Raw genomic sequence first — 24,264 nt, 5'->3', positions numbered from 1 at the left:
GTCCCCACACCTCCCGGAATTTCCAGTAGGGGAAAATATCCAGCCAATCCACATTTCTGTACGATTACAAAACAAGCCACCCTGCTCGGTGGCTTGACTTGTTAGGCCTACAAATCTTATCATTGGGTGTTCGCCCCCCTAGATCCCGTGGGGACATCTGCAAGGACACCTGGATTAGTGACCCAATGCTCCTGGAAGTCGAATCCAAATACACCTATAGGTGCTTGAAAAGCTTGCCATTAATAGACACGGATAATTATACAGGAAAAGAGGGAACGCCGCCCTCTATAGCTTTCGCCTCATCAATATTGATGAAGTCGTCGAACATAAAATCAGCGGTGTCCCCTTCTTTGTCAGCCGAAATCGTCTCTGGCAACTTCACAGCAGGACTCGAATCATGTCGGGTCCCCGATGTCGAACTGTCTGACCACGTACTAGCCGAAAAGGTTGGTGATGGGCATTTCAATTGATCCGAGGTATCTTCAAGTAGAGTTTGCGTCATCACTCCGAGGTGGGTATTGATTTGATCGTCGTCACATTGCGCATGCTCCAAGACTTGATTTTTGAGATGCCATAGTTCGTCGCGAAGAAGGCCCACTTCCGCCAACAACGAGTCGTAATTTGCCGTCTCTTTTTCCAAGACATGTTCCATTTGTTGATTTTCCTCCTTTCTCTTCAGTCGGCATTTGTTTGCAGCGACACGATTCCGCTCAAGGCGCCTTGCTCTGTCCGGCGTAATGTTTTTCTTATTCTTCGCCTGAGACCGTGTGGAAGGTCGCCCGGCTGTCTTTATTGGCTTCTTCGATTGCGCCTTGGGGGTTCGGTTCGCTCGTATATCGGTCGTAGGTTGGGAATCACGCTTTTGCCGTAGCTTTTGGAACAGCGCATCTTTATCACTTCGGGAGATGTTCAAAGAAGGGATCGGAGGGAGCTGCATCGGATCTGTTGTTGGTGGTGGGATTCCAATATGGGTGCTTGGATGAAAGGCATGCTGTCCCAGAGTAGCCATCTTTGCAGGTAGGTGCCTGGAAAATATATATCGATAAATGAATTATAATCGGGGCAGAATAGGTGATGTGAATGTTTTTTGAAGAAAAGAGGGCAGCTCGGATTTATATATGATCGACTAATCCGACGCGTAACAAGGATATGAAATATGGACGGTCCAGGAAACAAGTTCCTTCAGTGATGGTCTCATCACTCGATTCTAGCCAATTCATCGACCAATCATATTGGCATAACGGTTCCAGAACCAGAATGTGGGGTAGAAAGATGGATGTTGTTACCGGTGGCAAATCAGGGTTTCTATGAAGGGAGATCATACCCACCGCGGTGCAGGGGTACAAACTTGATGTTGTTATCTGTCAGAGAATCGAAAGTTAGGGAACAACGATGAAGTCATATGCAGGGAAAATCACTTCCCAATATTAGGTAAACCCGTCCCTCAGATATCGCGACTTAGCCATCCTACCAATTAATTCTGGCCAGACCCATCTGCCTTCTAAGCAACTACTATCGCTCTTCATTCCGACTAACATCGCATTAAATGCCGAAGAAATGCCGAAGAAATATGGAAGTGGTCACCAAAGCTTCGAGTCACCCCTGCCTCGGCATCTGATCGGGACTCGTATAGCCCCTGGCCAGATATGCTGAATTAAGACATGGCGATGAAAAATACTACTGCCAAATACATGCTATCACATGTGCAGCAAGTGTTTTCCTTATCAAGACAAATTTTGATTCTTCTGGTCCTGCCCTATCTGTCATCAATGTTCACGGCCTTTGATCGACCCAATCGGTCTCCACAACCAAATGCCGAAGCTAACCATTCCCAAATTTAACCAAACATCGGCTCCTGCTTAGCACCTTCCACAGCATGGAGGTAACTCGGACGGTCCTTAACATAGAACTCAATATCGACCTTGCCGCCGAGATTGGCTTCGCCGTTATCCAGCGTACCGGCCTTGACGCAGGTCATATCCGCCAAGACCTCCAGCTCGGTGTACACGCCTGAGCCGCAGGTGGGGCAGAAGAAATGTTTGTTGATTTTGCCGCTGTTGCCAACCGCTTCGTAAGAGCTGGGAGTGCCTGGTGCAGAAGATTCCAGAATTAGATGGTGGGCTGTAACTAGAGGAGAAAACAATTGAGAGAAGTCCCACATACCCTTGGTGACCTTGAAGCTAGTGCGGGGAACCACGGCGTTCGAGGTGAAGGCGCCTCCGGACCACTGTTTGTTGTTTAACACAAATCCAACCCTTTCAACGGAGTAGATTCTACCTTTTGGCAATCGAGGCAGTGGCAGAGTGCCGCGGTGTACTTGTCCGCTGAGAGAATGTCAGTGAATTAAAATAATGGTGGCATGATGTAGAGCCCATACCTTCAATGGCGTACGCGACGCCTCCGCACATGCAGCTGCCGGTGAAAGTCATAGTGTTTTGGTGTTTGTTATGTACTTGGTAATCTCAATAATTTGTGTACCTTGGTGGAATCAAAAATTGAAAAGCGTAATGGAGGGGGTCTTTATAGCCCCGCTAGGTCCCTTTCCTCGGCGTTTCATTTTGCTTTTTCTCCACCTCCAAATCAAATCCCGGCACGGGGGATTGAGGGGACCCGGGGATGTATACGTCAGGCCAGGGTGTGTTAAACGAGGTACGTTATGATGTAACTAGCTGCCACAGAAATTCCGATCGATCAATATACCGATTTTACTTTGAACATTCATACTACAAAACGCCTGAATATTCCGATTTAATCGCACAGAGCATCGCATTGCACATGAGCCGACGAAAACACTGCGGTCCATAAATTCACGTCGGGATACTCGCACTCCTTGCCGCAGGCCTCATTGATGATATCCAGATACGCCGACTTCATGTTTCCGGGGCATTTAGCGGCAGCCAACTGAGAACCAAGCAAGAATGTGGAAAGAGCGCCGATTTATATGCAGGAGGAGAATGTTTAGTGAGCGATACATCAAGTTATTGGGGTGGTATGTTTCATAGTGCGGGAATAAAGTCACTGTCTAAGCTCTAGCTATAACTATAGAAATATTTTAGAGTAAGCATGGCACCTCGAGCTAGTGTGGTTGGCCCCGACGTTTCGCCAATGACACTGGGGCAAACGTGAGCGATTGACGTGTTCGCATTGATTTAGAGCTGCCCGCTGTGTCTGATATGAGAATAGGAATCCTTTTTCTAAGCATCTTTCCCGAGTGCCCTCCTCAGGGCGTTTATTTCAGATTGGCAACGCCCCATCGTTTCAGCCACAGGATGTGGTGTTTTGACGTGCAACCCGGGCTTGTCTTTGCGCCTAAAAGGTACTTCGCTATGAGTTCCAATTTGATTTATTTCAATCAGCCTGGGATGTCCCATATATGGTGGGACCGCTGTCAAAAAAGATCACCCTATGTACAAAAATCCGATGCAAGTCTTGGCGCTCCTCTTCCACTTTAGTGCTCAGTGGGCGGCGCTTTTTGCTCTTTGAGTAGATCTTAACACTCTGATTAGCTCTCTGAACGCTGCTTCTGTGGGAGCCGGCGGTCTGAATAATACACCTCAATAAAATGTAATACGCTACCCCTGGTAATGCTCCGTCATTTTTAGGTTATGCACTCATGACCCACACTACTATACTAGCTGCTACACTCCTAGCACTCTCACCCTGCCGTACTTCGCACTTTACCCATCGACCCTGTTTATTACCATCATTCATGAAAATGACGCCAATGTCATTAATGACAGCTGATAAGACGTCTTGGTACGGCTTGCCTCCAGAGATCCGGCTTCTGATCCTGGAAGCCTTACTGCAGGATGGCTGTAGCTTGGCTGGCTTCGCTACAGTGTCTCGAGAGTGGCAGTTGATTATTGAGAAGCGCAACTTCGCCCAAATCAACCTCACACCGTCACGTCTCGCTGATTTTGGTTCAATTATTCACCGTAATCGGGCTCTTGTACGCTACATATGGCTTTGCTTGGAACTCCAAGAATATGATTGCACCTTGTGTGCGCCTCATGAACCAGAGAGGATGGGGATCAGCAACACAGACAATACCTTAATTACCACAGCATTTCAGGATCTGTTCTCGACTCTCAGCGCATGGGAACCAAATGGAAACTTGCTGCTTGATATCAGTTTTCACTCTCTCAGTGACTCAGAGCACTGGTTCAAATATCTGATCTTTGGGCCTGACATCCACGCTGATGAGTGTGACCTGAATCTATGCACAGAACAGTCAATGCTGGTCAAACTTGATGACCACCAGCATGGTTGGATTGCTGGGAGTCAAAATTCCACTCCGCCTCCAGCTGGTATTATCAAAGTTTTTGATGAAATCGTGGGTGAAGGACCATTTGATGATGACAAACAGGAAAACCAGTGGTGGCAGCAACTGCCATTAGTCCCAGCAGTAACAGGTGTGCTTCTGCGTCAACAGAATCGCCGACGGTGGAAACCAACTGCATTAACACTGATGTTTGCACGTCTTCCCAGACTCCAGGAGATTTACTACGAGCCTTGGAGAGAATGGTTTGATATTCAGCAGGAGCGGACAGATAAATGTGAGTACTGCTGTGTCAGTTCATCATTCTCTAGCATGCATTCGTTCATTGCTATAATGCTTACCACTGACAATCTACCAATCCTCATCTTTGATCTAGCTTTCCGATCACTTTTTCAATCGCTCGCTTCTAGCAAACTACGAAGACTCATACTCTTCGAGAATTTCAATCAACAGTACGCGCTAGCTTTTATGAATAAATCTCATGGTTGCGACCCTATCCGCATTCCGACCTCTGATGTCAGCTGGGCGGTCGCCAAAGCCAGTCTCAAGCTCGAGCACCTCTCAGCATCATTTATTGTAGATGCCAGCTATTTTTTCCATGCTTGTGAGCCTTCCTGGAAGTGGCCTAGCATGACTTCACTTGCGCTGACTTCACAACTGCTCACACCTGATGAGAGCCCAATTGAGATTGATAACATGCTCCAGATAGCGGCAGCAGTGGCCATGAGGATGCCAAATCTTGAATCAATGGAGATATGGAATGGACGAGAGGGATCGGCAATGCTATTCAGATACCAGCTAGCTCTGGAAGAGCAGCCTGCCGTGTTAACCTGCAGAGGAACATGGGAATTCACCCTGCGACCTCCTGTTGTCCAGGCCTGGGAAGCTGTGGCACTGAAGCGTGGTAGCCACAGATTTATTATTGTTGAGGAGTTGCTGGATGCTGGTGTTGTCAAGTCTCATGGTGATGCAATCTATCATTTGAAGTTTTTAAACTCTGTTATTCGGCCTGTTTCGTTACAGCAGATTCGGATGGAGCACAGAATTCGTGAGGGAGTACATGACCAGTAGCTCAGTTTCTGTTATCAAGTAAGAGAACCAATTGCTGGTCACTCGCTTCCTGAGCTGGAGGGGATCGTATCTAGCTATTATATGCACAAATGATAGGGCGAAGTAGTAAGACTTTATTCAACCTATGAGGGGGCCAGTCAGGGGGTCCGAGATCCTCGACAGAACGAATGGGGCCAAAATAGGATGGAACGATGCTATACTCCTTACTGAGTAACCATAATAGATATTCCGGGAACTAGGTTGCCTTATGAAATAGGACAGGGAACAGTGCAAGTAACCGGGGGGCGTGCACCCCATAGATAACCTTGTTTGGAGATCAGCCATCCAGTACACTGTCTGGGCCATTAGCCACCAATACATAGCAGCATGTTGCTGTCCTACAGATCCCGGAAAACAGCAATGTGGAACAAATGGCATCTATGTTCCTATTCCTCCTATACGACAAAGCATAGGCACCTTATGTACAACAGCAGAAAAAAAGAAACAAGAAAAGGAACGCCAATTCCCGAACCAAAAAAGGTAAGCAGGCAACAATTAAACCAACGAAAGATAATAGAATCCAAAGAGAAAAAAAGATACCACTTGGTGATCAAACTTCAAGGCACATTGATAGCGAAGGCGAATGAAATGTAGAAGGGGGTATAGAAAGCATGAAAGGCGGCCCTGAAATCCACTGATTTAAAGGCGCTACCAAAGAAAGACACCAGTCAAGGGCATCATTTTTTGGGTTTTTTGCTAATTCCTTCTCCTGGAGGACCTGAATCCGGGGATTTGCGTTTCTTGTCTGGTTCATCATCCCGAGAGAAGCCTGGACCGCTTTGTACCGCGGGGGTTGGGAATGTGAGAGGACTGGGCAGCATGTTCGAATCAGGTCCCGAGCGACCAAAACCCCACTCCGGGAAAAAGCTGGATGGCGATGGGAGGAGTGCGTCGGACACAAACCGGCTAGGAAGTGCCGATATTGGTGTTTCTATGTTGCTCGTATTGTTCCCATTGTTATTGGGGTTGCCAGCGTTGCCTCCATAGTTGTTCTGTGACGCAGTGCTCGGCGGAGGTGGGCGGGCAAACGGATTCGGTGGACCTTGCGCACCGGCACTCAGAATTGCGCCGGCTGAGGGAGACGGAGGGGGGAGAACCACCCCGGATGGGGGGTTGTCGGCACTCCCTTTGGCAGGAGTGAGCGTCTTGTTTCCAGCAGAATCGCGCGATGAAGATTCGGCCGTCGCACTGCCGTGATCTGAACTCTCACTGGGAATCTGGACCTTCAGCTGCGGTCTTTTCGATGCTAATTGCCCGCTGTTGGTCCGCATTGGCGGTTTGATATCCGAGACTGACGAGATCGAATTTGTACGAGGAGTGCCGGCCGCAACACTAGATGGCGCACCCCCGGACTCGGGTGGTTCATGTTGCGATGGGTTGATCTTCTGCAATATGTCTTCGCTCTGAGGTGGTTCGTATATTGGAACGCCCGAGCCGAAATGACGAGCGAGCACGGAGCCACGGTCATCAATAGGCGTGAATATGCTGCGCGACTTGGATGAAGACAATGACCTAGGCTGTGGTGGGGACTGTCTCTCCTCAGCCTTCAATGTCGCTGTCATGTTCTCCTGGGAGGCTTGAGATGTAGGCGCGGGGCGCTGCTGTTGGTTGTCTGCTGCATAAGGGGGAGGCACCGAGCTTCTGCCAGACTCTTGCATGTATGCCTGCTGCTGCGCCGGTGCGTGAGGGCCCTGTGGCATTCTCATCTGTTGTTGCTGCTGCTGATGCTGCTGCTGCTGCTGCTGTGGGCCCACTGAATGCGCATGAGGCGGCATATGTTGCGGGCCTTGATGATGTGGCGGCATCGATTGAGGCGGCAAGCCGTGGGCGTGCATCGGCGGTGTTCCTTGATGTGGCGGATGACCGTAGTGCTGGAATTGACCTGGACGGACGTTCGGATTGTACATCGAAGGATTCTGCATGTATGCATATCCACCATTTTGCGGCGCAGGAGGCGGCGGAGGTGTGGCATGCTGCTGCGGCCCCAGGTTCGAACTGCCACGACGGATATGATTCCTCGAGGTTGGACGCGAGTGCGACTGCGGGGTGCCGTGTCGCGTCAGAGGAAGGCCGTTGTGGATCGGGGGAGATGCGGAAGGCGCGTGGTTGATGTGTTGGAAGCCAGCCTGGTGTTGGAGGTGAGGTGGGCCGGCAGGTCCGCCATGCTGAACCGCATGTATCTCTTCCGGAGCAGGTGTGGTCTCATCTTCTTCGTCATCGTCATCGCGCTTACCAGAGAAATCATCTGGTCCCTTGTGCTCGTGGGGAGGTCCAAACTGAAGCATCGCGGCGGATTAGCAAGGAAATGGAATCGCATGAAAATCGGGGTGGACGTACATATTGATACCGTCCCAGGGCTTCGTGCATGTCACACGAAGAGTACTCGTATAGTTTCTTATTGTGGCCAAAGATGATGACGGCAACATCAACGGAGCAAAGAACGGCGAGCTCGTGCGCCTTCTTAAAGAGGCCCCCCTTTCGTTTCAAGAACGTACTAGACAGTAAACGCGTCGGTTAGCTACAAGTCATCCTTTGAGTCGAAGGTCGACTTACACAGAACGGTTGCGATCATCTTTGATGGCTTTGATCTCGATCTTTCTCCGACCCATTGCGGATGGCTATGGGCGCACGACAAGTGCGACGATGTGGTAGAACAAAAGACGTAAAGCCAAGCGATGCGCCTCGTAATCTACACGAGGTCCCGCACGGTTATGTGCCTGTCCGTGGGATACAGACTTGACGCGACACCGATCGGAGGTCGCGAAGCGAAATCCGGCGCGGGTCAGTGAAGATTCTGAAGCGACCGTTCCCTTCAAGAAGTCGGGTCGCGATATTCGCACGGATATCACCGGGGAAGAAAAGGGCCCTCGCGGAGAGTAGTTGAAACACTTCAGAAGACCTGAAGATGAACCACCGCGCGGCTGAAGCGGGCCAACAGGATGAGGGGAGAATGAATGAGGGTACTCAGGGGACGAGTACCACACCAGGAACCAGAAGGGAGATGGACAAGAAAGAGAAGCGGCACTTTTCGGGCGGTACCCAGCAGGTAACTAACTGGGATGACTAGATCGGGCCGGAAACCCTGTGATTGACGATGCAGAAAAGGTTGATTCTAAAGATAGCATCGAGGGAAAAAGGAATGGAAAGGAGCGAGGCAGGGGTGGGCCTTAGGTAAGCAGCCGTGTTCTATTTATAATGACGACGATGAAGGGGCCCGCGCTTAGAGAACCTATGGGATTGGGGATCGTCTGTGAACTGGATGTTCTAGTATTAGTCCATGCAGTAGTAGCGAGGCCGTGGTACCATTATTCAACCGATGTAGTAGCAACTACTCCCAATAGACTACCGTGAAGCCTCACGGTGGATCGTCCCCAGTGCAAGGGGGCGGGTAGCGGGGTCTAGATGCTGGATATCACCTAGTTAGTTACCTAGTAGATACCTCTTCAGTGACATACAATACTGGGCATCATTCAGGTCCATTATGTCATGCCTGCTGGAGGTCTGGCGGGCAACCCTACATCATCGAGATACACTTCGCCTGCCCCGTGACTATATCATACCGACCCAAGTGAGCAATGTCCCGGCCCCTGTCTGCGATAGACGAGTTCACCAGTCACAGCATACATGATCTCTACCATCTTTCCCATCCACGGTTTGAAAGAGAAAGATGTGAAGATTCCGCTTGTGGTCCGCATTCCTGTGGTGCTGCTACTGTCCGTGCGGGTCGCCTATACCTGTCCACTTTTAAAATAGCCCACATTGTTCCCTATATAGTGTCGGTGCCAAAGGAACTGATTGTCGTTCGCGGGTTTGGATGACCCTTCGCATATTCTGGACAGATGAGGGCATCCAGCCATGGGACCGTCAGATGATCGGAGAGCAAGGAAACCGTCTGCATATCTACGAGATTCTAATAGACAGCTAGCTACAGATGGAAAGACAATGGAGGCTAAGATCTACTAGCTGCTTTGCTTTGAAAAGCAGCTCAGACTACCTCAGGTGTCGCTTGAAGCTCGCCCAAATATATCCGTCTACCTAACTCGGACGCTGTCAAGAACCTCGGAGTCGAACATCTCCTGGACGCCGCATGTCCGCAGTACGATTTGCTGCGGAAAATCAAAACATGCCAGCAGGTACTCAAGCTCCCACTGGTAGTAGAGAAAGAGTTTGTGCCCTATCAATGACAACCCTCGACCCTTCAAGAACGTCAAGCTTCAGTATTATTGGCCGACTCAACCACATGGGCAGTCCAGCCATGTCATATACCTTCCGCATGACTTTCGTCATACTACCTGCTCCTCTCTCTGGCGAATCCAGATTCTGGATAGTCAATTCATTACTTTCATACTGGACTATTCACCACTGGTCGATTATGTCATGTCGGTCACCAATCGCTTACTATGGAAGTAACTATATGGACAGCCTGTTTCAAGGTCCCCGGAGACTCCATGATTGGCTCCCGGCTAGGGGATGAAGTCATGCGTTATCTTGTACAGAGGGTCTTGTAGACCGCCTAAGCTGAACCCTGGATCGGGCCTCAACGGCTTGGAGATGATGATCGCCACCATCATCCATTATTTTAGTCCTGCCACGTCCATACCTACATCCTACAGTAGGTAGTGACTTGTCCTTGTAAGCCATCATTATCACCATTTTGGGATATCCTGATTATTCAGGGTTGACAGTAGTCCTCCATTGCCGTTCTCTGTGTTTAGGGTGGTGGCTTGCCCGCGAGGTCGAGACCAACGGGTAAGTTTAGTGTGGTTTCGTTTACCCCTGAGCCAGCATCGCGAAACCCCGAGCTCTTCTTTCTTCCACCTCTTTTTCTGTTTCTCTTGGGTGTTACTCCCTTCCTCTCCTTTTCATCCGCTCTCGCTCTCTTCCCTTCCGTTCTCTTCTCTTCTCTTCTCGGGGGTTTCTTGGTCCTCTCCCCAATCTGCACGCTCCCACAAGCCTCCCCCGTCGCATTCCCGACCAGAGATTCTTTCCTGAGCCTTATCCGGGGCTGCAGGACATCCCGGATTTTGTTCCTTGTCGGTTTCCCGCATTGCTCGCACGGTCCATTTGGCAAGCTCCCTTACTGATTTGTTGATTTTCGAGCAGACAACCATAAAAAAAAAAAATAACGAAGCGGGGACCGCATTTCCTTCCCACCCCCTGGTCCGCTTCCCCGACGCCCGAACCCCAATTCTCGCGGTCGCATCCCCTCCCAAAATGTCGTTCTTTTCTCGCGTCTTCCGGGGTAAAGACTCCAGCGCGACCAAAAAGCAAGCCAAGCCGGCGCCGACCTCTAACCCAGCGCCCGCGAAGCCCAAGTGGACCGACGCATGGCAGCGCACGGAGATTGCGCCGGAGGAAGTGCAGGACCTTGTGAAGGGCTGTGCGCAGGAATTGAAGGCTCGAGGTGGGTAACAGATTCCTATTGCAACCATGTGGTGGTCGTGGCACTCGGCCCGACACGCGCATTCCACGGATTGCTGATCATTGGAACAGCTCTGGACACGCCATTCCTTCTCCTGCCGTTCCGTCCAAGCTCCGATCCCAGCGCCGCGCGGACTTTCGTTCGCAACTACTTCAACCAGTCCTTCGAGAAGGGCACCCCTGTCAACGGCGATGAGCTCATGCAGGAGCTGCGGCTCAATGAGCCGATGGTCCTGGCCAGTGTTCTGAAATGGTGCTGGAGCAGACTTCCCGGTGGTGTGGTTACGTGGGAGGCCTATGAGCTGTTCAAGGTCGGCGAACAGGGTACGACTAGACAACCCGGAATGTGGGGGACATACACTGACAATGAGTACAGATTCCGACTGGGCCCGCGACGCTTTCTCGACCTTTATCCCAATCAGTGTCGACTCCGATGCGCGCACACAGATCATCTTCTCCTTCTTTGACTTGCTGGCTGCAATTGCCGCGCATGGAAAGAGCAATGGTCTGGGAGGTCGCAAACTCTCTCGCTATGCTGGATGGTGGGCATTTGAACATACGGACACGGGCAATGGTTTCGAGGCTTCCTACAAGAACTGGGCTGCGTATGGAGCTCTTCCCTCATCAAAGACGGGTGTAATACTGACTTCTACAGTGGTGCCGATGCCACTAGCCATCTGTTTTTCGCCTATCTGCGCTCTTTGACGCCCGATGTGCCGCGCGGAGTCACCGGTATCTCTTCTCTGCCTATTTCCCTTCAGACCCTTCTCGAAGCCACGGAATACCCGCCGGAGACCCCCAGTTTGTTACAGGTTACTACGACCAAGGTGGTCATGATTGTGGAAAATGTCTCTCCGACGCCCTTCTCCTTGCTGCGCCGCGCCAAGAATTTCGAATACAGTGACAACGATTGGCACTTGCAAGAGTTTGCCGACTTCGATGACCCTATTCAGGCATTGACCGACGAGTGCCTGCGTGTGCTCAAGTGTATTTCCACCACAAACGAGTCTACCGTCTCCAACTCGAAACACTCGACTAGCCTGCGGGATGCTTCCTGGTCCCGTTTTGAGGATATCGGGTTCGGAGGTTCAATTGAGTCCGACCAAGAGGATGAGGGTGCCATCGCGGCGGCAGCGACGCAAAAAAGCGAAGCAGCTGGAGGTATGAAGTCTGCGCCTCAGTCTCAGGGCGCCGATTTCGGCCGTCCCACCACTCCGTCCTGGGCTGACTTCATGTCGTCCGGCTTCGCGGATGAGAACAATCTCAAAAACCCTGTCGGGCCCCTGCTTCTGCCGCCGGACAAAGTACTGCCTCGTATCGTTGCGGCACGCGGCCAGAGCTCCCAGTCCCATAAGCGTCACTTGGACGCCGAGCCGTCGCTGGAGCCGGCTGAGTTGGCCAGCATCAACACTCTGGATCTGGACGACTCATTCTGGTGGGTTTGGATCACTAGTCTGTCTGGCGACGAGCCCTCGACACGCAAAGCAGTCTTCGGCCGGTGTGCCCTTCTCGAAACCGTCATTCGTAATACAAAGTGGCTGGTCCTTGAGGAACAGGTCAAGGGCGCCGCCCCGGAGCCGGAGGCGGGCGCGCAAATTGTCGAGAAGAAGCGCTTCTTTAGCTTCGGTAGTCGCAAGGGTGCCAAGCTGAGCCGCCGCAAGTCCTCGGCTAAGAAGGTATCTTCGATTGAGGAGTCGTACAAGCGAACGGGCAACCAGGCTGGGCAAAGCAAGACCAGCATTGGACCCGATCAGCACAAGCGGATCCAGGCAGCTGCCGCAGCTCTGCAAAAGAGGCATCGCGAGCAGGAGGCCCAGGCGGCTAATGACAGAGGTTACACTGGCGACGACAGCCGTTCCACCAAGACCAACTCGGTCTTGACGCTCCAACCGGCTATTGTGAACGAGGCCTCTTCGGCCATGAAATGGGCCAACAACTATGATAAGCATTCTCTCCGAGCCGCCTATCTGAGCAACAACCGTGCTGGCACCGGCATTCACGCCGAGCATGCCGCAGCACCTCCAGCAGAGAAGCCTACCACGCCCGCACCCGTCTCGCCGGCCGCTACGACGTCTAAGAATCCTCCTCCGCCGCCTCCTAAGGATGCCGTGGCGACTCCGCTGCCTCCATCCCCCGAGCCACCTGCAAAGCCCCCCAAGGACGATGTTCCTTCACGTCCCCCTCCACAGGATGATAAGCAGAAGCCCGCCACCAAGACAGTGGTGATAGAGCCGCCTAGTGAACCGTCATCTCAGGAACTGGTCGAGGAGACCAACAAGAAGCTCAAGAAGAAGAGCGGCAACGCCGGATTCAAAAACATGTTTACCACCAACAAGAAGAAGAGCGATCAGCCGCCCATCAGGACTACCGGTGTTTCTTCCTCTGTGGCAGCTGCGCGCGCGGCCCTCGAGGCCAAGGCCAAGGAGTCTCAGGATTCGGTGCCTAAGTCATCAAAGCCCTCTGTGCTGAAGAAGAAGCCCGTTCCTGGGATGAAGGCTGAACCGCCAGCCCCTGCCCCTGCCCCTGCCCCTGCCCCTGTCGTTGCTGCGGAACCCGAGAAGCCCTCAACCCCCCAGAAGACCGAAGAGCCCGTGGCCGAACCCGTGACCGAACCCGTGGCTGAAGCCGAGGCTATCGCACAGCCGGCTGCCAGCGCAACTGATGCGAATGCCGGCGGTCCACCGACGACACGACACGCAGTCGAATACGACGCTCTCTCGCGCGTCGATACCAACGAGCGCGACGCAGCTGATCAGGAGTTCTCCAAGTTCGACCAGGGCCCCTTGGTCGAGCAGCCTGCTTTTATTCCTGCGGAGTCGCCCCAGCTGAGTCCTGTGGCCGCGCAGGTCCCAGTGGCAAAGCCTGAGCCCCCCAAGACCCCTACCAACGGCCAAGATGACGAGCCTGCTGCCGTCCCCGGAGCTGAAGGCGAAGACTCGCCGGAGGATCGCTGGGCTCAGATCCGCAAGAACGCTGCGGAGCGAATTGGCGCCACTGAGGAGCCTGAGACCCGGACTAGCCAGTCCGAGCGGACCGACGAGGGAGACACCAGCGGCGAAGAAACCATTGAATCCCGCGTTGCTCGCATCAAGGCCCGTGTCGCCGAGCTAACCGGAAACATGGAGACGAATCAGTAAACTCATCGCGTCCATTCATCTGGAGTGCCTCACCCTATCTCTTTAATTGTTTTGGAATTTCCTTTTGTTGATTGACCTTGAATCCCCTTTAACCCTTTATTCTTCCGACGATCCAGGATTCTTTCTCGTCCTTCTTCATCCTCATTCATATACCCTCTCTCTCCCCCAACGAGTGTTTGCATTCTTGTCTTGTCGAGTGTGGTTGGTCTCTGTCCCACAGCCAATTGGAAGAACGTCTCCCTCTGGATGGATGGGCAGATGAACATTTTAATGCGATTGACGGATTATTTTGGTCTTTTTCTTGTGCCCTGGTTCTTTTTTTTCTTCTCCCCTGTCGTCCCGGGCTGGACAGATATCCCCCCCTTTTTTTTTCTTTATCATCTGGAAACAAACCCCTTCATCCTATTTTCCTATCATCTCTCTCATACACTCAAGTCGGCTCCTGCTTCGCTGCTTCTACTGCTGCTTCTTGCTGCTCTGCTTTGCTCTATTCCCCTTTTGCTACTGGTTATTTTCCCAGTTTTCAATTGCTATCAACCAATATGACTCGCTTGTTTTTAATTCGTGTACTAGTGCAGGCTAAATACCTAGCTTGTATTCTGCGCGGCACCAACCGCATGCCCACCTACTATAGGCAAGCCGGCAGGTAACAACAGTCCTAAAGCCCCAAAGCCTTCAGGATCTCCTTCCCAACCGCACTCGCCGACGCCGGATTCTGGCCCGTGATGATCGTCGAATTCGTCCCAGCAGCCTTGGACACAACCACCTTCTCCCCCCAAGCCGCATCGGCCTTGACATACTTCCCGCCCGAGATGCGTTCCAGCTCCGTCTCCAGCATGAACGGCACCACAGACGACATGCCCGCCTGGTCCTCCTCTTCATTCGAGAATCCCGTCACCGTGATGCCGGAGATGAGCGGCTCGCCTGACGGAGCGGTTGCGTTCAGCAGCACGCACGGCGCGTGGCACACTGCCGCGACGGGCTTGTTGGCTGCCGCGAAGGTTTGGATTAGGGCTAGGCTGGTGGGGTCGGTGGTCAGGTCGAACATTGCTGTATTGTTTCGTCTCGTTAGTTATTGTCTCTTATCCATTTTCTCTCTCATGCATATATGATTCCCCGTGGAAGGGGTGTATATATATAACTGAAAAGAAGAAGAAAGAAGGGAGGGAGGGGTGCATACGGCCATGACCTCCAACATAGAAAATCGCGTCAAACTCGCCCGCGCGCGGCACCATATCGGCCAGCTTGTGCGTGTTCGTCCAGAGCGGCTTCTGCTCAGCCAGGAACGTCGTCGAAACCGGGTCGGACTCGGACATCTTGACCGAGGACGGGTCCAGCGGGGCCTCGCCGCCCTTGGGCGAGGCGATGGTCAGCGAGACCTTGGAGTGCAGGACCTCATGCGGATGGGCGAATTCGGGCTGTTCAAGTTCGAAGTTAGTCAATTATGTAGGGGGAACCACACGCATTGGGTGTTTCTTGTTTCCTGTTTGTGTGCGTCGATATATATATCTTCGCGTCTATGGGAGCTCTTACCAGGTACCACCCCGTGCGGGCGCGGTTAGCCGGGATCTCGGCTTGAGAGGTGAGCACGACGAGAACTTTGGGAGACATTGTGCGTTGAAGTTTTGTGTTTGTGTATGTGTCAGGAAGAATTGTTGAGGAAGAAGTGTGTTCCAGGTTAGCTGCTAAATACCCGACGAGATCACCATCTCGTCACTGCCCCTCCGATCGCCACAGCAATGATATCATGGGTCGACTACATATGCGACTACGAACACAACTAATTTTTTTTTACCTTGCCTATGTACCATGTGCTCGCTTAAACCATTCTGAATTTTACAAAACACAGGATTAACCCCTAACCCATCCTAACCCTCTGTGTGTGTGCGTGAGTGTGTAAACATAATACAGTGGGGAAAAAATGGCGCTAGGCCCGTTCGCAGTAGATCGCAGAAAGTTAATCATCCTGCAGCAGTTAAGGTTATATGGGTGCAGAACAGGAAGGTGACTTCCGAATTGCTCAACCAATCCTTGTCCGAGCTAGCAACGATGAACTTGAGAAACACATCCAATTATAGGGTGGTGGAGAGGGTTCATCTCCTGATGACGAATTCCGTCCAGCAAGTGAAAAGTAGGCAATCGGGATAACTAACGTATTCCGTAAGCGAGTGGGCCATCGAAGCGAGTGGGCCACCTCAGAACACCATAGTAAATGCGTTATTTACAACTTGATATCTCAACAACAATAGCTTCCAGTGAGCCTTAATTATATCCTAGTACTCTTAAAGTCACGATTAGCCTATTTTTGGAGTTTTAAGAACACTTGACATTTGGTTGTTTAGATATATATATTAGGGTGTATGTAACAGTGTATTTTTTCGTAACATCAACAAATAATTTTTCCCTTTAGATTTAAGTCAAACCATACTATTTCCTATACCGAGAAGCGATATTCTACCAATAATTAAGTGGATTTAACTTATGGTTGTTGATATAGGCAATCGCATTTACTATGGTGTTCTGAGGTGGCCCACTCGCTTCGATGGCCCACTCGCTTACGGAATACGTTATCGATTCGATATGACTTACGTCAACAAAATTCTGTTCACTATGGGTTTTTATTCTGGAGAGATTCACACGTGCCAATAAGCTAGACCCTGAGCAAGGAGACTGGCGGTTATTGTATTCCAATTCGCAAAGAGCCTAGGTGAAATCTAAGTTCTAGAAATTGCCCTAGCAGAGTTGTCTTTTAATCAAAAGCAGCAAGCATCTACAATGGTATCATGGGTCGGCGGAGTATAGCTGCATTAGGAATTATATTTTTTTTTATCTCTCTGCATATGCACATGTCACTGCCCCCGGACGCCTACAATAAAAAAAAAGACGATAGTGTACAACCCTCGCAGGACCGCTAAATAGGCTTGCAGTATACGTGGATGGATGAATGCGTCGGATATATCCATCCCATATCCCACGCAGCTCACGCTCACAAAACGTACCGTAGCCGTCGAGTCGCCTCAGCCGCTATCAGGGCGCTCAGTGCGCCGATAAAAAGACACACAGCGATAGCATTAGGCTTGTCCTTGTCCAGGTTCATCCACCCGGTATCTGACTCGTCAGTGCTAGGCTGTGCGCTTGGCTCGAGGATGCTGAAAACGATCCAGCTGATGAAAGTGCCGACAAACTGGGGCAGGGTGGTGTACACGTTCAAGACACCGAGATAGATACCGGCCAGCTCGCCAGTCGAGGGGATGTTGGAGGACAAGGACGCTGGATCCTCCTCGTCTGTATCACTATCCGCGTCGCGGTGGTTGAGCCGGAGTACATCCAGCTCCGACTCACCGGCTGAGCTGGCCCGCAAGCTGGCCGATGTGATCATGGTCACTGCGCCTGAGCGCGAGGTCGGCATTGTTGCTGCGATACCACCACCCATTGTCAGCTTGTTGATCTCCACGCCCATGAAGGCGAAGGGTGCCCAGCCGCTGATTGCCCAGGGAATGCCGCACACGGCCACTAGGAAGGTCGCAAAGGCGCGCGAGTGGGCTAGAGGCGCGAAGATCATGGTCGCCGCGAACATCACTTGCGAGATTAGCCAGGCTGTCTGGAGATCGGGCCGCACGGTGGTAATGGACTTGAGGAACCTGGCGATCCCCGGCGGCGGCCGAGGTGTGAATCGATCCCGTTTCGTGTCTGGCGGCTGCACGCAGAACGGAAGAAGCACGGAGCTGAGGAAGGTAATGGATGAAAACACCACCAGCGACAGACTCCCCACTCGGCCAACCTCGCCCAGCATATCCGTCGATTTCGTCATTTGCTCCGGCGCCACTTCATAGCGGAAATAGGTCTCGCCCACCCATGTGGTGCTGTAGAAAAGAAACGGAAACCAGCCTGAAAAGAGATTAGTGCGTGTGCGCAAAGCCCAAGAAATGTAGACATACCAATCCAAGCCCAGAATTGAGCCCAGCAGATAGCCTGGATGCGAGGCGGAAGCTCCATTGTAGTTTTGAACAGCTGAACGACAACTTGGATCGCGCCAGCTTTGCCATCGGAGTCTCTATCGTCTCACATTAGTATCTATACATCGGACCACCGCTAGGGTGCTCACCTCGCCGAAAGCAACACTCGCTCCTTCACTGCATAGGAGGTAACCGCTACGGCTCCGATCAATGACAGTGCAGCAATCACTGTCATCTGCTTGAACTGGGTATCGCCAATGATACTCCCGAAAATGCTCACTGTATCGATCGAGCCAATAACGTAGCCGATAAGCTGGCCAATGGCACACATTCTCCCAGCTGTTCGTGCCTGTTAGACCATATATATCTATGTTGAGAGACAAGATAAAACATACCCCATGCAGAACCAGCTTGTTGTTGCGGAATCGACAACGTATCCACGATCAAGCTTCGGCAGCATGCTTGAACTATGTAGATTGTTAGTCATTTTTCCTCCTCGGGCAACACCACCGGGGTTACTCACCAACGTTGATCGAGAAATCAACAGCATAAATACTCAAAACGGCCAACGCAATCGTGTAATTCCTCGCCTTCTCAGGATCCGAGACAAAGAACGCAACAATCTCAGCCGTCCACCCCAAAACAACCAAACACAGCGCCACCACAAAAGACCCAAAGACCATAAACGGCCTTCTCCGGCCCCATTTCGACCGTGACCGATCGGCAATGACGCCAATCAGAGGCTGGATAATCAATCCCGACAGCGGGCCCGCAATCCAGACCAGGGAGGTTTTGGATTTCGTCAGCCCCAGCTGGAGGAGATAGGGCGTGCAGTAGGTCATCTCCGTGCCCCAGGTAAATTGTAGTCCCACGAGACTAAACGTCAACAGCGCCATCCGTGTGGACTCGGATCGTCCCTTGATCGAGGGGGTTCCGGCCCACCGAGCTGACTGCGGCATCTTGGCTGCGCCTGGATAGGCATGCGCTCCGCTGCTGCTGTTGCTCCTCCGCTCTTCCGGCCAAAGGGCGGCGAGTGTTTATGGTATACCACCGTACGCAGCGGACAATCAATTGAGTCGGAGTTGGTGATCAATTAGAACGCGCGGGCTTCGGTTTCGGGGGTGGGATAGACTTGGCGGAGACCTTCGAGCAGAGAACACAGGGATATGCCAATCGAGGTTCCCACTCTGGAATTGTCTAATGTCCAGCGCTTGTTGAGGGCCGATTGGTGTCGGAAGTCGGGTGTAGCTCGAGGGAAGGGGATGGGCCGTGTGTTTTTTTTTTGGGTTGACGGGATAGGCAGTCGGATTTCGTGATTGTTCACTGCGATGGCGGAGGGGACTGGACTGCTCGCGTGATCCCGAGCAAATAAGCCGGTGCGATCGTGGCGTGTGTCGCGCAGGGTGGGAGTTGAAAAGGACGTAGAATGAATGAGGGAATGATGAATGGCCAGAACGCTCGGCTTATCGTGGGTTGTCTGGATACCCGCCAGGGGTGGCTGCCAGACTGCCGATCTTCCCGGAACAGCCACGAAGTAGTCGACTACTGAATCATATCATTACACACCCCCTACGTCAACAATGATCTACTTGAAACTCCACGGGTTCTACTGGAAGTACAAAGAGAGTGCGCAAGGTTCTTTCATTGCAATGGGCTTCTCTGGCTCTACAATTCGACGCTAGAGACCGGGGAAACAAATATCACAACATGACGGACGTGACTCCCACTGGCCCGAAAGTTCCATCCAACAAAAGAAAAAAGAAGATAGATGGAAAGAAAGAACAGTTTTTGGTTTCACTTCGTATCCCGCATTGCCGCTTTCCCATACAGTCGTTAACACAGCAAGGCAAGGACCTACAGCCGGTTGGGCGCAGAGGTCACGGGCCACTGGTAGCCGGCGGCGTCGCTGAACTTGTACCCGTACGAAGCGGTGAAGTCGTCGAGGACCGCGGGGCCACGGGAGCCTGAGAAAGATTAGAAAAACATGACAGTCAATGGGGGAGAAGTGGGCATACCGTATGGATACTCCATGGGAATGATCTCCTTGTTGTCGTCCAGATAGTGCAGCAGAGGCGTGAAGATGCGCCAGCTGGCGTCCAGCTCGTCATCACGCACAAAGTTGGAGTGGTCGCCCTTGAAGGCATCCAGGATGAGCGACTCGTACGCCTCGGGGATCTTGAGGTCGGAGAAGCGTCGGCGGTAGGTCAAGTCCAGCTCGGTCACCACCGTCTGCATCGACAGACCCGGCAGTTTCGAGTTCATCTTGATGTAGACGGACTCGTTGGGCTGCACCCGGATGACCAGCTCGTTGCGGGGGATGTCCTTGAAGATGCCGGAGGTGACGTCGCGGAATTGGATGCGGACTTCGGTCTTTTGCTCGTTCAGGGCTGCAGAAGGCGTGTTAGGAGACAAATAACGTGCAGGAATATGAATGAAACATACCCTTGCCAGCCTTCAGGATGAAAGGCACGCCATCCCACCGCTCGTTCTTGATGTAGGCAACCAAAGCACAGAAGGTTGGGCAGCGCGACTCCTTGGGCACGGTGTCGTCCTCCAAGTAACCGGGCTTGCTTCCGTCGAGCGACCGCCCATATTGCCCAATGATGACGTTCTTCGGCTCGATCGCATCCATTGCGCGCAGGACGCGCACCTTCTCATCACGGATATCTTCCGAAGAAAAGGAAATGGGCCGCTCCATGGCGAGCAATGTGAGCACCTGCAGAAGGTCTGGAGCAGATGTCAGTATTTATTCCGTGGCTATCATGTGGGTCAACATACGGTTCTGCATGACATCGCGGATGATACCGAACTCGTCAAAGTAGCCTCCACGGCCCTCGGTGCCGAACGGCTCCTTAAATGTGATCTGCAAGAATATGAGAAACTGGTTCGGAAACCCGGTTCAGGGACATACCTGAACATTGTCGATGTGGTGACGGTTCCATGTAGCGTTGAAGAACTCGTTGCCAAACCGCAGGATGAGAATGTTCTTGACCATCTCCTTACCGAGGTAGTGGTCAATACGGAAAATCTCCTCCTCCTTCCAGTTGGGTTCCAAAGCCTTTTGCAGGTCTCGGGAGCTCTGAAGGTCCTTGCCGAACGGCTTCTCGACGATGATCCGAGCCAGGCCATTCTTGGGGTAGCAGTTGCGCTTCAGCTGCTCCGAAACGACGGTGAACACGCTTGGGGGCAATGCCATGTAGAAGACACGGTTCTCCTCCTTGCCCTGCCGGGCCTTCTCGATTTCCACGATGTGCTTTTGCAGGTTGATGAACGATTCATCCTCGTCGTACTGGCCGGACACATATGTGCACAGCTTGCAGAACTGCTCTAATTGCTCCTCAATCTCCTTTGTCGGGGTCTTGATGTACGAGCGCACGCGCTTGAGGTATTCCTCGTGGTCCATCTTTGTCCGAGCATATCCAACGATGTTGATGTCCTTGGGCAGGAATTTGTTGCGGAACTGGAGGGTGGTTAGCGGAGAGAAGCTTCACATTCCCGCGAAGTCGTCACATACAAGGCCGAAGAGTGCTGGGAACTATTCACTTGGTTAGTCCTGGAGCTGTTGGTGTCTGCCGCGGGGCAAGGGCACAAACCGTCTTCTTCTTTGCGAGATCGCCAGACGCCCCCAGGACCACAATGACCGTGTCATCCTTCAGTTCGACGGTGCTGAGTAGAAAATTCATTGTTAGCCGTCGGGTCAAGGTTCCAGTCACAGAATTTTGCAGTCGGTCAGCGGGTCCCACGCAGGAAGGCCCGGCAACAAAGTGGGAAATCAAAAAAGGTGGCAGGAACGGAGCAATTGACAGCAGACGGTCATTCGGAATAGAAGCATCCGATGCGCCCGCAGGTGAATTGTCGTTTGGACCGGGCTGGCGTTGGAAAGCAACAGCGGCAGGGCTTCCGTTGCCGGAGGGGAGGTGATGTCAGAGACCGCACGGGTGGGATGGGAACTCACCCAGCATTCTGGCGCTCATCGGCCTGGTTGATCAAGCCGCTCATAGTGATGGACAACCGGAATATACAGATGGGGAAGGAATGTGAAGCAGATGAAGGGAGGTGGGGAGGGAGGGAGAGAGAGAAGGTGTAAGAAAGAAAGACCTGGTTGTTCCCTCTCAGGATCCGGCGGACTGCTAACGACTTCGGCAGTGGGGCTTATTTTGGGGTGGGATGGATGTATTTTTGACCCAGTATGCTGACTATGGATTTTAACTAAAACCCCTGCTAACTCCGTGAATTACTCGAATGTGGCCTGTATCACCTCAACAAGGCCATGTATTGCTCCCGCTGACTCGGCACGCCCGGCGACGGTGCTCTCGTGGCGTAGGTACTAGAGGCTATCAAGACCACCCCCCACCGACAATGAGGTGATTAATTCCAATACGAGCAAATACTGAAATACACCCGATAAGAAGAGCTCGCCCCTGCCCGGTGACCGAAATCGTGGAGAGCGATCGGCCCATTTGTCATCGTGCCAGACGGATTCTATTTTCCCGTCATGATGGGCCGGACCGATCGCAGCGCTCGGGTCCATTGCTCGGCGACATTTAACCGCTGTTGGGAATCGCTCGCAACTGTGCCGAGCAATGGCCGGGGGTGGGATATTGTCACGACAGGGCGAGCTTCATCGTGAAGAATATATTACTGGGTCCTCCCAAAGGTAAGGGGAGTCGAAGCACACGGGAGTCCCGATATTGCCGAGTTTCGTCATGGTGAAATCTGCGCTCGGAGGACAGCAGGCCGGATCAAGTGAAGGCGGTGAGCCGGAACATTCTTGGCTCCGGACACGCCCAAACCAGATTAGCGCGACTCGCTTAATGACTCAGCCGAGCACCCGCACCACACGCAAATTGTGTGCGCCTTCGCATCTTTGAACTGAAGCCGACGACAACACACGACAATCCGGGTCCGACTTTTGATCTCTTGCGGGTCTTTCTTCGACTTTTTTGCCTCGCCCGCTGTTGCTCAGAGATATCACAATGCCTTCGGAACAGGGACACCGACGTGAGTATCTCAGCTGGTCGCAGTCATCCCAACACTGCGTGGAGAAAAAGAGTCGTGCTAACATCTTTTCTGCCATCTAGTCTATGTCAAGTAAGTTATCACTGTTTATATTCTCGCGCTGGACACACACATATACACACCACACTCCCCGTTGGGCTCGTCGATTGAAAGAGAGGGGGGCGGAAGAACATCCCATCTGGATGCGCAACATCCATCACCAGAACCGACGACTAATACGGATTTCTCTACAGGGGTCGCCACTTGAGCTACCAGCGCGGAAAGCGCAACACCAACCCCAACACGAGGTACCTATACATCCCCCCAAACCCGGACGAACAGAGTGCTAACCCGCAACTCCTACAGTCTGGTTAAGATCGAGGGTGTCGATGACCCCAAGGCTGCCGGTTTCTACCTGGGCAAGAAGGTCGCTTTCGTCTACCGGGCCAAGCGTGAGGTCCGGGGCTCCAACATTCGCGTGATCTGGGGCAAGGTCACCCGGCCGCACGGTATGTTATCCATTCTCTCAAATATATGGTCGACCCGCCTCTGACTCTGTCTTGCCAGGCAACTCCGGTGTTGTGCGCGCCAAGTTCCGCAACAACCTCCCTCCCCGCTCTTTCGGCGCCACGGTCCGCGTCATGCTCTACCCCTCCAACATCTAAACGGCTTTATTGTATCTAGTGGGCGATTTCCGACGGTCGGTCTGGCAAAGGGAAAAATTCAAGGAATGAGCCGAGTGTGTTGAGGATGGAGTTGGCGGGTTGATCACGGTTTATTCGTGGGAGAAGGCAGGGTCCCATCAAAGTCCCTACGAATCAAAAAAACAAAGAAACATTTTTTTGAACTGCTGTTTCCCTCCTTTTTCCGAGCAACCAGAAAGGACGATGGCTGGGTTGCAGCATCGCTTTCTTCCACTGTATCTGACGATTCGTGCGCGCCATCCGTCCCATTTCAGCACCCGGGTATTCAACTTGGTGCTTTCTTTGCTCGTCTTATAGAAGAATTGCATTTATTCAGGTTCCCACTGCGGCTAAATCCTTCTACCGTGCGGCAAAATTTAGTGTCATGTTGCCGCTGTCGTTAGGACCTCGTAGTTCTGTCCCCACGACAGGAGGTAGGTACTGTCTGTATCGTTCATCCCCTCATCTTTGGCTGTGGAAGGCGCCCTGCTGTGAAACCCACGCCTGGTCTCATGAGCAAAATCGATCCGTCATACAGGGAAATTCTCGATGACACAGACCAGTTGATGTCGGCTCCACATGCAGGAACCTGGGCAGGGGACACCCTGGATGGAAATGGGACCTGGGTATTTCGCAATCAACCAGCTCCATGGTTGTTCTGTTCCTATGCCTCTTCGGGA

At 52.3% G+C, this 24,264-nt stretch overlaps 8 protein-coding genes across 8 annotated transcripts; 2 read left to right on the top strand and 6 right to left on the bottom strand.

Moving 5' to 3' along the window:
* Window positions 1-256: 256 nt before the first annotated feature.
* On the bottom strand, window positions 257-1,009 carry PFLUO_LOCUS398 (uncharacterized protein; the record flags this gene model as incomplete). The annotated part of the gene is made up of 1 exon (XM_073781299.1): window positions 257-1,009. One exon carries the CDS (start codon window positions 1,007-1,009, stop codon window positions 257-259), a length of 753 nt encoding a protein of 250 aa, XP_073634496.1.
* An 828-nt stretch (window positions 1,010-1,837) lies between these two features.
* Window positions 1,838-2,429, bottom strand: PFLUO_LOCUS397 (uncharacterized protein; the record flags this gene model as incomplete). The annotated part of the gene is made up of 4 exons (XM_073781288.1): window positions 1,838-2,088; window positions 2,164-2,227; window positions 2,278-2,324; window positions 2,378-2,429. The coding sequence occupies 4 exons, from the start codon at window positions 2,427-2,429 to the stop codon at window positions 1,838-1,840; spliced, it is 414 nt and encodes a 137-aa protein (XP_073634495.1).
* A 3,637-nt stretch (window positions 2,430-6,066) lies between these two features.
* Window positions 6,067-7,998, bottom strand: PFLUO_LOCUS396 (resistance to lethality of mkk1p386 overexpression; the record flags this gene model as incomplete). The annotated part of the gene is made up of 3 exons (XM_073781277.1): window positions 6,067-7,665; window positions 7,727-7,883; window positions 7,943-7,998. The coding sequence occupies 3 exons, from the start codon at window positions 7,996-7,998 to the stop codon at window positions 6,067-6,069; spliced, it is 1,812 nt and encodes a 603-aa protein (XP_073634494.1).
* Window positions 7,999-10,603: 2,605 nt separating this feature from the next.
* Window positions 10,604-13,947, top strand: PFLUO_LOCUS395 (uncharacterized protein; the record flags this gene model as incomplete). The annotated part of the gene is made up of 4 exons (XM_073781266.1): window positions 10,604-10,793; window positions 10,883-11,134; window positions 11,187-11,415; window positions 11,466-13,947. 4 exons carry the CDS (start codon window positions 10,604-10,606, stop codon window positions 13,945-13,947), a joined length of 3,153 nt encoding a protein of 1,050 aa, XP_073634493.1.
* Window positions 13,948-14,605: 658 nt separating this feature from the next.
* On the bottom strand, window positions 14,606-15,558 carry PFLUO_LOCUS394 (uncharacterized protein; the record flags this gene model as incomplete). The annotated part of the gene is made up of 3 exons (XM_073781255.1): window positions 14,606-14,997; window positions 15,128-15,365; window positions 15,481-15,558. 3 exons carry the CDS (start codon window positions 15,556-15,558, stop codon window positions 14,606-14,608), a joined length of 708 nt encoding a protein of 235 aa, XP_073634492.1.
* A 1,375-nt stretch (window positions 15,559-16,933) lies between these two features.
* Window positions 16,934-18,862, bottom strand: PFLUO_LOCUS393 (uncharacterized protein; the record flags this gene model as incomplete). Its single annotated transcript, XM_073781244.1, has 5 exons — window positions 16,934-17,835; window positions 17,886-18,001; window positions 18,053-18,242; window positions 18,299-18,370; window positions 18,427-18,862. The coding sequence occupies 5 exons, from the start codon at window positions 18,860-18,862 to the stop codon at window positions 16,934-16,936; spliced, it is 1,716 nt and encodes a 571-aa protein (XP_073634491.1).
* Window positions 18,863-19,757: 895 nt separating this feature from the next.
* PFLUO_LOCUS392 (Glucose-6-phosphate 1-dehydrogenase) lies at window positions 19,758-21,902 on the bottom strand (the record flags this gene model as incomplete). Its single annotated transcript, XM_073781233.1, has 8 exons — window positions 19,758-19,867; window positions 19,919-20,290; window positions 20,346-20,630; window positions 20,682-20,766; window positions 20,815-21,363; window positions 21,418-21,438; window positions 21,497-21,569; window positions 21,859-21,902. 8 exons carry the CDS (start codon window positions 21,900-21,902, stop codon window positions 19,758-19,760), a joined length of 1,539 nt encoding a protein of 512 aa, XP_073634490.1.
* A 977-nt stretch (window positions 21,903-22,879) lies between these two features.
* On the top strand, window positions 22,880-23,566 carry PFLUO_LOCUS391 (60S ribosomal protein L33B; the record flags this gene model as incomplete). The annotated part of the gene is made up of 5 exons (XM_073781222.1): window positions 22,880-22,904; window positions 22,985-22,994; window positions 23,156-23,209; window positions 23,268-23,410; window positions 23,469-23,566. 5 exons carry the CDS (start codon window positions 22,880-22,882, stop codon window positions 23,564-23,566), a joined length of 330 nt encoding a protein of 109 aa, XP_073634489.1.
* Between the last annotated feature and the right edge of the window lie 698 nt (window positions 23,567-24,264).

The sequence above is a fragment of the Penicillium psychrofluorescens genome, assembly GCF_964197705.1.
Source record: "Penicillium psychrofluorescens genome assembly, chromosome: 1".
Classification (NCBI taxonomy): domain Eukaryota; kingdom Fungi; phylum Ascomycota; class Eurotiomycetes; order Eurotiales; family Aspergillaceae; genus Penicillium; species Penicillium psychrofluorescens.
This window is presented reverse-complemented; position numbering and strand designations above follow the sequence as displayed.